We start from the raw sequence: 16775 nt of genomic DNA on the forward strand, positions 1-16775 counted from the left end.
CAGCGAAGCAAGTGCATTCTGGGAGTTGTTGTCTTTCATCCACATAAGCCAAAAATACATTTTCTGGCTTTTCTCAGTCTAGAAAGCTCCAAATTCAAAAATAATTTCACATTTCTTCTACATAAATGACCCATTTTAAATACACATTCATCTTTCCAGAGGTGAAGTATCCCTTTAAGTAAAGTTAAGTTTAGTTTACCTAATGTAACAGAGACAAAGTGCAGTAAACCTCACTTCCCTGATCTCAAGAGACGCTCTAGCACGCCGTCAGCGTCCTCACTAGGGATGTCAACGATTAATCGACGATCGATTAATTGTCGATAATACATTTAATCGATACAACTTATCGATCATTGATTAAGCAGGTCTTCATGCGCGTGCGCGCTGCTCAACCGCGAAACATGTAAAGCGAGCGCGCCGGAGTTATATTTGGGACCATTTTACACCTTCATCATGACTATAAGTTTGCGTGTGCATTCGCAGCCTTTTGTTTTGTGCAAATGTAAGTTGTAATACTGTTTATTTTCTGTAGGCCTATCTATATCTGATTGATCTCATATTGGATGCATTTGGTTAAGAATTAACTCTGTAGTAAAGCGTCAGCTTCAGCGCACGCAGCTCAAACGGCAGTGCACGACTAATAATGACTATTGGGACTGTAATATTACATAACATTATAAAGAGAACAATATTGTAATAAAACATTGTGAATTATTTGGGTTTAGTTGCCGTGTCGCGTTGCTCCAGGAAGAGCGCGTCCACAACATGAGTAGTTCTGAATGAATGGCACGTAACTTAGTTCAAGTTCACTTGTGCATGAATTTGAGTCATTTTGTGCAGATATAATTTGTAATATTATGTTTATTTTGAATATATCTGATTAATCTCATATAGGATGCGTTTCTTTTAGATAAATAACGTGCTAGCAAAGTGCTCCAGTTTAACGGTAGCAGATTCATTCAGCGCGTGCAGTTGTTCCAGGAAGAGCGCGTCCACAACAGTCACACATTCTAAGCGCATATGAGGCGGCGTTGGTGACACATTGTATTAGTTGTTATATTTGATTATTAAATAATTAATTTAATTATCAATCACATCGAAACATTTTACAATCCTACTAGCCCTTTATTTATATTTAAAACCATTCTAATTGATTTGGTGAGGAACATAGCGTTTTGAGCAGCATTTGCAGACCCTGTCATGCTGTCATAGCCACTGCAGTAGACGCATATCGCAGTATTAAGGCTAACGATTAATCGATTAATTGATCGTTAATTTAAACGACGATCGATCATGGGAATTTGTGAAAATTGACATCCCTAGTCCTTACAGATTCACGCTTTTTGTTTTTACGGAGATGATAACTCGTTTTCAAAAACTTGCACCTTGGAACCTGTTTCAAGGTTTGCGTTCTCGAGCGCCAAACACTGTTCTCGTGCAAATGAACGGCCAGAACTCATTAAAAGTTTTCAGTGAGAACGGTGTGTGTTAGCGGCCGCTAAGTTAATATCTAATGATCTTTACAATGGAAGTGAATCAATCAAAACTAACATTATCTGGACAATAACTTTATTCTAGATCTGCTGTAAAGTCTAAACAATCTCTGTTACTGTAATCTCCTATTATCACTGTAAAGCTGCTGTGAAACGTCTATATTGTTAAAGCACTGTATAGATGAAGGAGACGCGACTTGACGCTAGCGACTGACACTTGAGACTGCGGTCTTTAGCTTACACCGTGTCCTAACTGATAATAAACTTTCTTATTTTTAGTTTATAAGAAGTATACTAAAAGCATTCGTGAATAAATGTATTTTTTGTAAGGGATTACGAACTGTTTCAATGCTTTCAATGTTTGTAAATGTTTGTTTCAATGCTTTCAACTGTTTTCAATGTTTGTAAAGTTCAATGGTTCTTTTGTGGTGAAAAAAGTCATGTTTAAGTTGCAATGGTTGGTATATCCAAAGTATTAATACTTTATATAAACAGACAAATTTTAATACTGAACATATGTTTCTTATGCATCCATGCATCTTTACTGTATGGAGATCTTGCGAAACGCTCTCAGTTACACCCTTATTTGTTTACGTTCACAGACCTTAGAAGACGCCTTTGGAGATCCTTTTTCCTGTGCTAAAACCAGATAATAACCCCATGTCGGGAAGCTCTGGGGTATCATGTAAACTCTGGAATAATATGTTGCAGATCTAACGCTAAGTCTCGTGTCTTTGGGGGGGTTGATGGCTTTTATTATGACTATGGATTTTTTTTACACATCAGACACATCCATCCTTTTCCCCATTGTTTGTGAGGACTGATCTGAGGCTTTATGCAATCATGCATGTGTTATGATATTCTAATTAAGATGGATTACTCTATTCTGATGGGGAAATACATGAAAACATCAATAAATCAATGCAAACCCTTGGGGACAAATTGCTGTCATGCTGGTGAGTATAAATGAAGACGTTTGGCTGTGGAAGTGAAGAACTGTGAGCAAAGCTTCATAATATACAACTGAATTCTCTGTGGAAAACATTGTTATTGTGACTTTTTTTTGTTATGTTGTTTCAGGCTTTTGTGTATATAAGAGCATTTTAGGAAGTGTCGTCCAATAATGTGAAGTATTTCTTAAAAATAGGCCTCTTTAAAAATGGCAAATAGCCAATATTATGACATTTATAGAAGTCGAATTCCTTTGTAATTTAGCAATTCAGCATCATATTTTTAACTCTCATTCCCAAAGGAGGTAAAAAAGTCAGTAAGGAAAGGGAATTGTATTAAACAAGGTTTCAGTCAAAAGTCAGTCAAACGGTGCATTGTCGTTAAGATCGTTATTAATGAACTGAACACATAAACTCCACCCAAAAGCTCTGGGTTTTCTTCAAGCCCAATGTTTACGAGTTGAGGCGTGTCAGTGAGAAACATGGCAGAATACCACAATACTAAGGTATTTAGCAGTGACATTAACAGGCTTTTCTATTTACAACACAATAAGCCAACTGTCTGCACAAACTGCAAGGTAATATGTAACGATAAAGTTCACACTGCCTTCGTAAATTAATTAAAAGCATAAAAAAGCAACACACATTCTTTGTTCTTCATTTTCTAGAAGTAGAGTTTAAAAACATTGCTGTATTTTTGTATAGTTAATTTAGAGAAGGTACAGCGCCATCTTGCACCAACGAAAGTGACTTGACGCGGTAAACACGACTTACATTTACATTTATCCATTTGGCAGACGCTTTTATCCAAAGCGACTTACATTGCATTATCCTATACATTTATACATAGGCATGTGCAATCCCCTGGGATCGAACCCACAACCTTGCATTGTTAACGCAATGCTCTTACCACTGAGCTACAGGAACGACTTTCCAATAAGAACTTCCCAGGAGGACTTGAACGCACCATAAACGCATATTTTCACGCACGGCAGAAATTCCCCAAGGATGTAACCATACCCAGACATCAACATAGTGTCGGCCCAGATCCAGATGTGTATTCTACGCGTACCGGAGGTGAGCCGGATCTGGGCCGACACTATGTTGCACTTATGCTGCCTTCATGTGCTATCGGAATTATCGTAAATACGAGTTTCCTATTTAAAAATTGGACATGAACGCCCACTCAAGTCATATGTTTACCGGAATGCGAATGATTGGGTTTTGTTATGCAAACCTGGCAACCCTGTATTCATTTAACAAGTTGGATGTGCCATAAACTTTAAACATGGCGGAGGGGGGAACGACTGCAGCTGTGACTGGTATTCTTTATTAGTTTTTCCACAAAAGTAGTGCATATTAACATATATAAAAATAATTTGAAGTGTATTGTATATTTTATCCAATGCGAAAATAGCCTATATTTGACCGAAATTCCAGAACTGTCAGCGAGCTGACTAGATAAATACTGTGGTAAATGTATATGGTTGTCAATGAATGGGATGGTAAATATAATTTTCGCTTTAATGAGACTCTCCCCCAAAAAAACTGGAAAGAATAAACCTGGTGTCTCCGTGATTCTTTCCGACAACAAAGCGCTTGAATGCGACGAGCACTTATGCCGCGTTCCAGGCAACCTGTAACCCGTGTTTTTCCAACTCGTAACTGGGAGTACATCGTTCCAGGCAACCTGTAACCCGTGTTTTTCCAACCTTATACCCGTGAAAGTGCACTGGAACGGCAGTCAAACCTGTGACTTCCCACCCGTGAACTCGTACTAGATCGATGTACTCCCAGTTACGAGTTGGAAAAACACAGGTTACAGGTTGCCTGGAACGCGGCATTAATCAGGGCTTCTGAAGTGGGAAGTAGGAAATTTCCGATAACACGCAAGGCAGCATATATTTAGGTTAAAGTCCCCCTGTGGTGACAAAACATGTGTAAATTCATAAGTCGACACCATTGCTGAGTATTTTCTCCTTAAAACTGCAGTGAACCAAAGACAGTCTCTCTCAAAAACACGGTTTGAAATCTCATTTGCATATTCATAGAACCACGTGTACTAAATGAGGCAAGGGTGTAGAGTTACATTCAAGATATTTTAAGGCATGAAGAATTTTTTTTCAAGGAATTTTTTTTTAAATATATAATTTTGGTGATCAAAGATTTTTTTAGGGATAAAATGATTGACTGCAGGGGGACTTTAAGATAATTTTTAACTGTTATTATTATTATTTTTTAATATCAATCACACACATATAGTCAAACTGAGTGAAACGCGCCAAAATACAATTTGGGTTGCATATTACAATACGAACTTCAACAGAATTCAACACGAATATTTGTTTTTAATATAAATTCCATAATTATTTTGACTCCCGCTTGAAATTTACTATATAATCGACACGGCCAGTTAATTAGAATTGTAAATGTTTTATTTACCTCAGTTTTCCAGGAGGAGGGCAGAGCCGGAGCGCGGGAGAAAGAGGGCGGGAGCGCTGAGAGAGATGCAGTTGAGAAACTTCACTGACTCACGAGATTTTTGGCTTGAACAGTGGGAACATCCTGGTTCATCTGCTGATATAAACCAATAGCAGAGATGGATGAGAGAATATATTAAAACAAATCTGATCAAATACATGTTTACACCTGTCGTTGACAGCCGAACGTCATCATCCGTTATTCAGTCAGTCAGGTTCACATGGGGATTGTGTTTGGGGCGTCAGCCTGTGTCTCACATCATCGCAGGGATGAACAGCGTCTTCTCCTGTTCCTCATCGGGCTCGAAAACCCTCGCAAAGAGAAAACTTCAACAGACTCGAAGTCTGGATTCAGCGCTGATGAGAAACGGCGCGACGCCCGCAGACGTTAACAGCGTTCAGCGGTTCTCGAGCTCCACAACTGGATTTACCAACAACCAAACCATCTCTGAAGACTCCAGACTCAAACAGCGTCTTTCTTCGTCGAGTTTGTCGACGTCTTCAGACGCTTCGTCGATCTCCAGCGCTCATTTCAAACGCAACGCGTCCCGGGATTTATCGCTCAACCTCTCGGGTTCAAGCAACATCTTCTCACCGAGAAAGTGGCTTCAAAGAAAGTTGCCTCAGTCGGATGCGGTTTCCCACAATATCTGTAAATCTGAGGTAAGATTTCGAAAAAACATGCAAAATAAGAGTTCAAACCAGATGTTGTTGTTGACATGGATGTGGTCTGGCGTCACGAGTAGCTAAATGTCTAATGACAGATTTGAAATTCTTTTCCAAATATCAAAGAAAATTATAAATTACGAGGCTTGCCTGTCACTGTTTCTTTAAAAAAAAAAAATTAAACACACATTAATCAACTTTATGCCTTTTCTAGTTTATACTTTTAAAGGTCACGTGGTGTACATTTTTGCAGATATATAGATATTTAATGTAGTCTATGATTTAACATGAGCTTATAGTACTTTTAAGAGAATTCGAAATGTGAATTTCATTAAACTAATAAACCATATTATATCTTTAACAGTTAATTAACTGTGAGCCTTGGCAGCAGATTATATAGATCGATAGATAGACAGACAGACAGACAGACAGACAGACAGACAGACAGATAGATAGATAGATAGATAGATAGATAGATAGATAGATAGATAGATAGATAGATAGATATCATGCCTAATCAGATGCGTAATGTTTAGAAGCATGAATCCAAGTTTCAGTATTGAGATTTGACACTTTTTGGTTCTTTTTGTAACACCATCACTTTTAATTCGGATTACACTGATATTTAGCCCTTGAGCAAGTTTTTTGTCTCAAGGCACTTAACAAACAATTTATCTTGCATTACTTGCCAAGGTTCGCTTGAGCATCACAGAAACTAGAGTTAAAACTGCACCAACAGAGAACAGCAAGAGTTTTTTTTTTATATAGTTTATTTATAGTGCCTTTATAGATCTATTTTTTAAAGTCTTGATGTAGTTTTCAGGCTCTACTAGAGCAGGTTTTCCTGCTTGAATTTTGATTATTTTCCTCATATTCTCCATTGTTGCGGCTCCTCTCTTCCCAGTCTGTCAGTAACGCTCTGTTTAGTTCTTGTCTCTATGAAGCCCCTCCTTCTGAAAAGCACACTGTGTTCTGATTGGTCGGCTGGAGCAGTGTGTTGTGATTGGTCGAGCGCTTCGAGTGTGTTTGGGAAATGTCCCGCCCCTTTCCATAACCACCAGTTTAACACACTACTAACTAACTCAACCAGGCCCCGCCCCTTTATTCTGCGTATTAATTATTATAATGAGGAATATTGTGACGTGTTCGTTCCCGGAAGAAACTCAAGACTACAATGGAGGCGTTTCAGGAGTTCAGAAACACTGACACTGATATAGAGAATAACTCACTTTTTAATGCTCAAACAGCAACATTACACACTAAAGACAGATGTAAATGTATAAAAGCATAATAAGACTCCTTTAAGACTAGTGAAAGATGTCTTCAACTGGTTCTTTAAGGTTGTGATGTTTGATCCACCGCTGAACATCAGAGACCGTGAAGGTTCTGGAATGCGACTTGTTTCTTGTTGTAATGGAAGCAGTAAAGTCACCTTCATTTATATAGCGCTTTTAACAATATAGATTGTTTCAAAGCAGCTTTAAGCAGTGACTCTTGTTTACTGATCATGGATGACGGGCAGAAACGTAGACCTGTAGGAGCGTGTTGAGGTTCAGTTCCAGTGTCCGTTCTGAAGACTGACGTCAAAGCCTTGAGCTGAAGCCGGTGGAGCGAGACCAAGAGGGCCGAGACACGGACTCTGTTTGCTTGATTGGAGATCAGACACGCAGAGAGAGAGTGTGGAAAGGAGGATCGTCTGTTGTCGAAGAGACAGTGCTGGTATAAAGACGGATGATCTGGCGTTGGATCTTGCCAGCCGCAGGGTTTCAGCTGGGAAGTCTCTCTGGAATGTCCACTGCAGACTCCAATACAAATATAAAACACTAACCCCGAAGACAACTGAAGATATTGAACTCGTACAGTGGTTTAGCTGCTGATCCCGACTTTAATAAACGCATTATCCTCATTGCAGAAAGTGCACGAGGGAGGATAGTCGGATGTACATTTGTTTGTTGCTGTTGTTGTCACTTGATTGAGAGATTGTGTTAGCAAGATACACTGGGTTAAAACAACTCAATTTGGGTTGTTTTCAACCCAAGGACTGAGTAAATATAGAACAGAACACATGTTGGGTTAATTTTACCCAGCAAATTGGGTTGTTTATTTAACACAGCATACTGGGTTGATTCCTTTTTACTAGCTTCCTTTTTTACTTCATACATGAATTAATGTTTACAGATTAACTTTAATCCTCTAAACTTAAAAATATATATATATACTCCACACAACCACTGGTTTGCATAATAAATATATTATAATATAATGATAATTCCTTTATTTTTGATTATATTTTACAGTATAGCATATTTTTTATAGTTTTGAAAACATATTGCATACATTTATGCTCGTTTAACAAATATTAGAAGTAAATCTTAAACATTTAGAAGTAATTCAAGTGTAATGGACCAGTCTCCTTTGTGCCGTTCCCACTGTAACGGCGCTGGATCTTGTGCCGGATCTTGTGTTCAGCGGAGGAACAGATAACTTCAGACGCCGTCCTGCATTTCATTAGTAGTCGAAAATATGCTGTGACTCCATAACCTGTCCATAAACACTCAGTGTACAGTTCTGAAAACATATTTTAACTATCTAAACATTCTGTATCTTTTTTTGATAAAATCATAACATTTTATGCAAGGCACAGGCGTTCCATCATGCGACACTCGTTTAGGGGACTCACATCGCGCCCCTGTATGTTGCGTTGCATAAAATAAAATGATATACAGAACATTAACGAATTTATACATACAAAAAATGTACACAAACCTGTATTTTACAAAAGACACACACCAATTTGACGGAGCTGCACTGCTCTCTCCTGAAGAGGTTGCAAAAAGCCTGCGATAAATAACTCAACCCCTGGATTGTTACATCTGATCCAGGATCTGTGTAACACAAAAACTACCCAAACACTAGGTTGTTACATCTGACCCAGGATCTGTGTAACACAAAAACTACCCAAACACTGGGTTGTTACGTCTGACCCAGGATCTGTGTAACACAAATACTACCCAAACACTGGGTTTTTACATCTGACCCTGGATCTGTGTAGCACAAAAACTACCCAAACACTGGGTTTGTACATCTGACCCAGGATCTGGGTAACACAAAAACTACCCAAACACTAGGTTGTTACATCTGACCCAGGATCTGTGTAACACAAAAACTACCCAAACACTGGGTTGTTACGTCTGACCCAGGATCTGTGTAACACAAATACTACCCAAACACTGGGTTTTTACATCTGACCCTGGATCTGTGTAGCACAAAAACTACCCAAACACTGGGTTTGTACATCTGACCCAGGATCTGGGTAACACAAAAACTACCCAAACACTAGGTTGTTACATCTGACCCAGGATCTGTGTAACACAAAAACTACCCAAACACTGGGTTGTTACGTCTGACCCAGGATCTGTGTAACACAAATACTACCCAAACACTGGGTTTTTACATCTGACCCAGGATCTGTGTAACACAAAAACTACCCAAACACTAGGTTGTTACATCTGACCCAGGATCTGTGTAACACAAAAACTACCCAAACACTGGGTTGTTACGTCTGACCCAGGATCTGTGTAACACAAATACTACCCAAACACTGGGTTTGTACATCTGATCCAGGATCTGTGTAACACAAAAACTACCCAAACACTAGGTTGTTACATCTGACCCAGGATCTGTGTAACACAAAAACTACCCAAACACTGGGTTGTTACGTCTGACCCAGGATCTGTATAACACAAATACTACCCAAACACTGGGTTTTTACATCTGACCCAGGATCTGTGTAGCACAAAAACTACCCAAACACTGGGTTTGTACATCTGACCCAGGATCTGGGTAACACAAAAACTACCCAAACACTGGGTTGTTACATCTGACCCAGGATCTGGGTAACACAAAAACTAAACCAAAAAATACCCAAACATTGGGTTGTTACATCTGACCCTGGATCTGGGTAACACAAAAACTACCCAAACACTGGGTTGTTACATCTGACCCAGGATCTGGGTAACACATAAACTACCCAAACACTGGGTTGTTACATCTGACCTAGGATCTGGGTAACACAAAAACAAAAACAAAAAAATACCCAAACATTGGGTTGTTACATCTGACCCTGGATCTGGGTAACACAAAAACTACCCAAACACTGGGTTGTTATGTCTGACCCAGGATCTGAGTAACACACAAACTACCCAAACACTGGGTTGTTACATCTGACCCAGGATCTGGGTAACACAAAAACTACCCAAACACTGGGTTGTTACATCTGACCAAGGATCTGGGTAACACAAAAACTAAACCAAAAAATACCCAAACATTGGGTTGTTACATCTGACCCTGGATCTGGGTAACACAAAAACTATCCAAACACTGGGTTGTTACATCTGACCCAGGATCTGGGTAACACACAAACTACCCAAACACTGGGTTGTTACGTCTGACCCAGGATCTGGGTAACACAAAAACTAAACCAAAAACTACCCAAACACTGGGTTTTTACATCTGACCCAGGATCTGGGTAACACAAAAACTACCCAAACATTGGGTTGTTACATCTGACCCTGGATCTGGGTAACACAAAAACTACCCGAACACTGGGTTGTTACGTCTGACCCAGGATCTGTGTAACACAAAAACTAAACCAAAAAATACCCAAACATTGGGTTGTTACATCTGACCCTGGATCTGGGTAACACACAAACTACCCAAACACTGGGTTGTTACGTCTGACCCAGGATCTGGGTAACACAAAAACTATCCAAACACTGAAAAAATAACCCCAAAAATGTACCCAAAAGGCTTAACCCAGGATTTGGGTAGAAAAAAATAACCCAAGATTTTTTAGAGTGTAATGACAAAATAATGCACAATTTAGTGAATGGCACATGTGGCATTAATCCCACACATGTCTAAAGTGCCAGGAGATGTTATGAAAGTGCTTGTGTTTTGAAGTAGGTCTTTGCTTCTTTGCAAGGATCAGAAACCAGTGAAATTACATAATAAAGACATAAATAACCAGAGGCAAATCAATAAACACCTCTTTATAAACAATGCATGTATTCTTTTATCACAGTGTTGCCAAACTACAATATTGAGAAACCAAAACACCAAATTTGTAGATGTTTGTGTAGGGCGGCCCAAAGGGGAGCTCTCCTTAACAGTTACCTAACCTCTCAGGAATCTGGAGTTTATAAAGCTCCTCCTATAAAGCAGTCCGCCAGTGTCTTTTACAGCACTGCTCTTTCTATTATTTGGCCAATGAAACTTGACAGGCAGCAGAAGGCAGAGTTTGTTTTTTTGCCATGCTCAACTGAAATGCATGCATTAAACTGCACAAACGACACCTGAAATCCTTCTACAGCCCCATTTAAAACATTGCAAAAAGACTGAATCTTAAAACCAAATGGGAATTGTGTGCGGTGTAAAAAAAGAAAAGAAAAAAGTCTAGTCTCCTTTTCTGTATTTAAGCATCCACAATGGGTAATTTACACTGACAGAATAATCTTTTTAAAGTAGTGGTATTGCCAGATGTAACAGTATAACTTGTGTATCTTTGCTTCCTTTTGGCCTCGTTGCAGATCGTTTCACTGAATCTGTTGGAGCTTAGCAATGTTTAGATCTAGAGGCAAAGTGCTCCTAATATATCCCCGTACGATACGGCCACAGCTTTTATTGGGTTGCTTTTAACTGGTTTTAAATAAATTCCCATTTTTGGTCAAATTGCATTTATCTGTGCTCTTGTGCAATGCTTTAAGTCCCCCTGTGGTGAAAATCCAGCTTTTAATGTAGTTTATGTGTCTATGTGGTGTTTTTTTTTATAAGACAAAGCATGTGTAAGTTCATAAGTCGACACCATTGCTGAGTATTTCCTCCTTAAAACTGCAGTGAACCAAAGACAGTCTCAAACACACGCTTTGAAATCGCTGGTGTTTCTGACGTCACAAACTACCTTGTAACCAATCAGATCAACGTGTGATCGTCAACCAGTGGATCTCTGAGCTGAGTGAGTGGAGGCGGGGCTCATTTGCATATTCATAGAACCACGCATACTAAATGAGGCGAGGGTGTCGAGTTACATTCACGATATTTTAAGGCATGCCGAAAAAAGGTTTGGTGATCAAAGATAAGTTTTAAGGGATAAAATGATGGCTAAATAAACTTGGCTTAAAATATTGGTTGTCATGTGAAATGTTTTATTGGGAAATTGCTGTGACAAACATTTTTGCCATTTTCTTGTTCTGTAGAAAAACAACAACAATGAAAACGGCATGTTTTACTTTTGCATAACAAACAGTTACACTCATATATTCACTGAAAACTGGTAAACCGAATGAACTTTTCGTGCTGCGAAAGCTCTCGAGCTCCTTTTGCAGCGAGTCTCTTTCTGTGCGAGAAGAAAGCGTGTAAGAGCGGCCGTTCTTCAGCGCAGTGACATCTGGTTTACATGAAGTCTGCCTGAGCTTCTCTTTCTCACAGCGAGCAACATGACCTGATCTTTGGCAGCGCTTCCCAGGCAAATACTTCTTCCCACTGGAGACCGTCAACCGAGCACAACAGCACTTCAGGGTCTTTTTAAGGTCTTCTTTCATGTTCGACAGTTTCGTGAATCTTCAAGCTCGCGTTGGTCTTTTAAAACTCATGAGTGCAAGTGAAAAGTCTCATAGGAGCATCTAAAATTAGGCAATATTTGAAGTCAACAAGTTCCTCATTGTTTTTCCTCTCACTGAATATCATGTTTCCCTCATTTTATGGAAGTCGATTGCGAAGTTCATGTTGACAAGTTACCATTATTCAACACTGTGGAATGCAGATAGCAGGATTTTTACAATAAGAAACATTGCCGAATACGTGGTTCGTTCACAGGCCAGTGAAAGTGGGGCATGTTCATGAAGTCTGACTCACTTTAAACTCTTTTCTGTTGGAGCAGATCCAGGATAAGAGACCATGAGTGGCTCAGTGTTTTCGGTAAGATGGTTTAGATTAATGCAACTCTTTTTAGTACATTTGCAACATGCGATAAGCATCTCAGATCCACAAAGTTGTGTATCTGATTTTCCAGAATGATGGATGGAAAAAAACCTCCTTCTTTGAGGTTGGACCTTTTTGAGATTAATTTTTAAAGCAAAAATGTCAGTATCAGAATAACCTTTAACCTTTATATTCTGCCTGCCAATCACTTGAGTGTTTCGCAACACACACATACTTTACACGCACCACGTTTATCTTCAGTGATACTGCAGATTTGTGGCCTTTTTTACACTTATTATTAACAAGCATCTCATGCAAAATCAAATGCAAAAAGTGATTAAAAAGCCCAACAGTTGCACACGTGTAGCGACACCAAAGTCACGCGTTCGATTCTCAAGGAAAGCAAGAACTTGTACAATGTTCCTCGAATGCAATTTTAAGTTGACAAAGGCATTTGCATAAATGTAATTTTGTGATCTATTCACTCAAAACACATTTGGATGTAGTGAGAAACACATACTCGTAAAGTCCCCCTGTGGTGCAAATCCAGCGTTTTAATGTAGTTTATGTGTCTATGTGGTGTTTTTAATACGCTTTAAGACAAACCATGTGTAAGTTCATAAGTCGACACCATTGCTGAGTATTTCCTCCTTAAAACTGCAGTGAACCAAAGACAGTCTCAAACACACGCTTTGAAATCGCTGGTGTTTCTGACGTCACAAACTACCTTGTAACCAATCAGATCAACGTGTGATCGTCAACCAGTGGATCTCTGAGCTGAGTGAGTGAGTGGAGGCGGGGCTCATTTGCATATTCATAGAGCCATAGAGTGCATACTAAATGAGGAAAGGGTGTCGAGTTACAGTCAAGATATTTTAAGGCATGAAGAAGGAAAAAACTTTTAATTATGTAATTTTGGTGATCAAAGATGAGTTTTAAGGGATAACATTGACTACGGGGGACTTTAACCTTCGTCTCTCTCTCGGGTCATTTTGACCCGGAAAATGTTTTTTTAATTGAGTGTTCATCAGGGTCCAGGACTTTTGTCGCACTTGAACCACGGATACACACACACACATTTTTTTTTTAATGAATTTGAGGAGTTTTGTGGTTGAAATTTAAAAAAATAACAAATCCTTCCCTCTCGGGTCAATGACTCCCGTAGGAATAAATGGAATGTGAGGAATGCTTCAGTACACACAGAAAAACATAAAAATGCTCAAAATTCAAACTAAAAAGGCTAAAATCTAGTGGCTAAAGTCATGAAATATCATGTTATATTATTATTTTTACACAAGAGATCTGCAAAGACACCCAATGTGAGACATTTAGAGCTGAATTTAAAGGGTTATGCATGAAATTGTGAGTGATTTTGAATTTAAGTTGAAAGAATGAGAGGAATGTGCTTAAATTACTATAAATGTATTAGCCTATTTATTGATCAAATCTAGTAATTTAAAGGTAAATTCAATTAAAATAAATACAAAATCTCCAAAAATAATTGCATAAAAAATTGGAAAAAAAATATATAGGCTATTATCAAAATGAAATAAAATAAGCTTTCTGGACAACAACAAAAAATGAAGTATAATTTTAGTGCTTCGGGTCATTTTGACCCGCGAGGGAAGGATGAGGGAAAAAATAAATCACTATGAAGTTAACATACATACTTACTTACCAAGGGGTCAAAGTTCAGCTGGTTAGGGTTACCCTTGGGGGCAAGGGGGCAAGGGGGGTGGGGGGGGGGGGGGTGCCTTTTCTCAACTCAACAGGTTTTTCTGATTAAACATTTTTTGCAACCAACGTATAAATTCTGAACATTTCACTTCTGTGTGTGTGTGTGTGTGTGTGTGTGTGTGTGTGTGTGTGTGTGTGTGTTGCACAGGATTGCATCTCTATGATGACTGTTGCTTCACATGCATCTCTTTCTTCAGTTTCTTTTTGCGCAGTATTGTGTTTGTATGACATGCTATCCGGCTTCACTGAGCTCTTCCAGTTTCACATATCAAGTCAGTTCATTGTCAATCACGGTCCACAATGCAGTGCGGCCGACAAAATAATCTTGGATTTTTCCCACAGCAGTTTCCCTGTGCCGTCGAGTGGAAAGAGAGGAAGAGGTGTTTCCACCGCTCATGTGTTCTTCTGATTAACACACTGATGTCGAAACCAGCATCTTCCTGTTTCTTTGTGCCAGTCTGGGTTCTGACACTGGGAACAAGATGAAGTGATATTTAGCGCTCTTACATCATCAATGCTTTATTCAGTGGGATTGTTCTGGAGATTTCTGAACCGCTGAACTCTGCAGCTTTTGTTAGTGTTGTTTGCTTTAAGACTGCATGAAGAATTGGAGATTTTGCTCCTTTTCAGGTCTTTGTAGTGAACCTGGACACATCCCACAGGAGTTTTGATTTGGGATTTGGTTGACGGGACTTTTTCTGAATTACAGTTCACAGAAATTTAGTCCAAAAAAAAAACACATCAAAATGTGCAAGAACAGATTAGAGCGATTTTTCATTTTGTAAACCTGTCAAATAAACACAAGAAATTAATACTTTTATTCAGCGAAGACATCGAGCAATATTAGTCAGCTCAACGTTTTCAACACTGATAATAATCATAAATGTTTCTTGAGCATCAAATCCTCATATTAGAATTATTTGTGAAGGATCATGTGACACTGAAGACTGGAGTAATGATGCTGAAAATCCAGCTTTGATCACAGGAATAAATTACACTTTACTATATATTCACATAGAAAACAGCATTTTTAAATTGTAATAATATTTTAAAATTGTTACTGTATTTTTGATCAGATAAAATCAGCTTTGATCACAGGAATAAATTACACTTTATTATATATTCAAATAGAAAACAGCATTTTAAAATTGTAATAATATTTTACAATTTTTACTGTATTTTTGGTCGGATAAATTCAGCTTTAATCAAAGGAATAAATTACACTTTACTGTATATTCACATAGAAAACATGATTTACATTAGAATAATATTTCATAATTGTTACTGTATTTTTGATCATATAAATGCAGTCTAGGTTAAAATCATAAATTTTATTGACTACTTTAATTCAAATTTTAAAGATGTTGTATAATCTGGATGACAAGTGAAACAATTTATTTTAATTTCAGTTTATATTGATTATTTTCAGATCAAACTATAATGTCAACAAAGCACATGTATTTTAATTCTGTAGGAAGTGACACTTTCTTTCCTTTATTGTCTATAATTATAGTAGCATTTAGAAGTTGTCCATGTGTTACTGTACATATTAGACTGTCTATCATTCCAAATGCGTGTGTGTGTGTGTGTGTGTGTGTGTGTGTGTGTGTGTGTGTGTGTGTGTGTGTGTGTGTGTGTGTGTGTGTGTGTGTGTGTGTGTGTGTGTGTGTGTGTGTGTGTGTGTGTTAGAAACACATGTTATGATTGAATGCTTATGAATACCAATGAAATCATCATTGAGAATAAAGTGCATGGAGCAGCTGTGCCTGAATTACCATCAGACTCACATGTGATGCTTATGTGATGGTCCTCGAGTACCTCGAGTATTCAGATGAAACTGTTGTTCACCTTTTATGCTAATGAGCGAGGCTTTCATTGATAATGAGTGTGCGGTGATTAAACAGCGCTGCTCGCTGGAGTGGCACTACAGGAACAAATGATCCCATGAAAGTCCCCCTGTGGAGAAAATCCAGTGTTTAATGTAGTTTATGTGTCTATGTGGAGTTTTAATCTGCTTTAAGACAAACCATGTGTAAGTTCATAAGTCGACAGCATTGCTGAGTATTTCCTCCTTAAAACTGCAGTGAACCAAAGACAGTCTCAAACACACGCTTTGAAATCGCTGGTGTTTCTGACGTCACAAACTACCTTGTAACCAATCAGATCAACGTGTGATCGTCAACCAGTGGATCTCTGAGCTGAGTGAGTGGAGGCAGGGCTCATTTGCATATTCATAGAACCACGCATACTAAATGAGGCGAGGGTGTCGAGTTACATTCAGAAGAATTTTTTTTTTCAAAGAAAAAACATTTAAATATGTAATTTTGGTGATCAAAGATGAGTTTTAAGGGATACAATTATTGACTACAGAGGGACTTTAAATGAAAAATAAAATCTTAATTTATATGAATATTTGAGTGTCCTGCTCAATGTTTTTCTTCCTTTATCTGTGCCATTTTATATTGTATTGT

General features: G+C 38.4%; 1 protein-coding gene across 5 annotated transcripts in view; it reads left to right on the forward strand.

Moving 5' to 3' along the window:
- Positions 1 to 5018: 5018 nt before the first annotated feature.
- LOC309503271 (rho GTPase-activating protein 6) overlaps positions 5019 to 16775 on the forward strand; it is a 52482-nt gene continuing 40725 nt past the window's right edge. For 4 of the 5 annotated variants that reach the window (XR_014207590.1, XM_082175987.1, XM_082175988.1 and 1 more), the window contains exon 1: positions 5019 to 5586. Coding sequence is in view for 3 of the 5 variants with exons in the window: in XM_082175987.1 (XP_082032113.1) it covers positions 5047 to 5586 (540 nt within the window). In the remaining 2 variants the exon portion in view is untranslated. Of the gene's footprint in view, positions 5587 to 16598 lie in introns of those variants that run through there. The other variant, XM_082175991.1, reaches the window with a different exon arrangement.

The sequence above is a fragment of the Leuciscus leuciscus genome (genome assembly GCF_965113295.1).
Source record: "Leuciscus leuciscus genome assembly, chromosome: 7".
Classification (NCBI taxonomy): domain Eukaryota; kingdom Metazoa; phylum Chordata; class Actinopteri; order Cypriniformes; family Leuciscidae; genus Leuciscus; species Leuciscus leuciscus.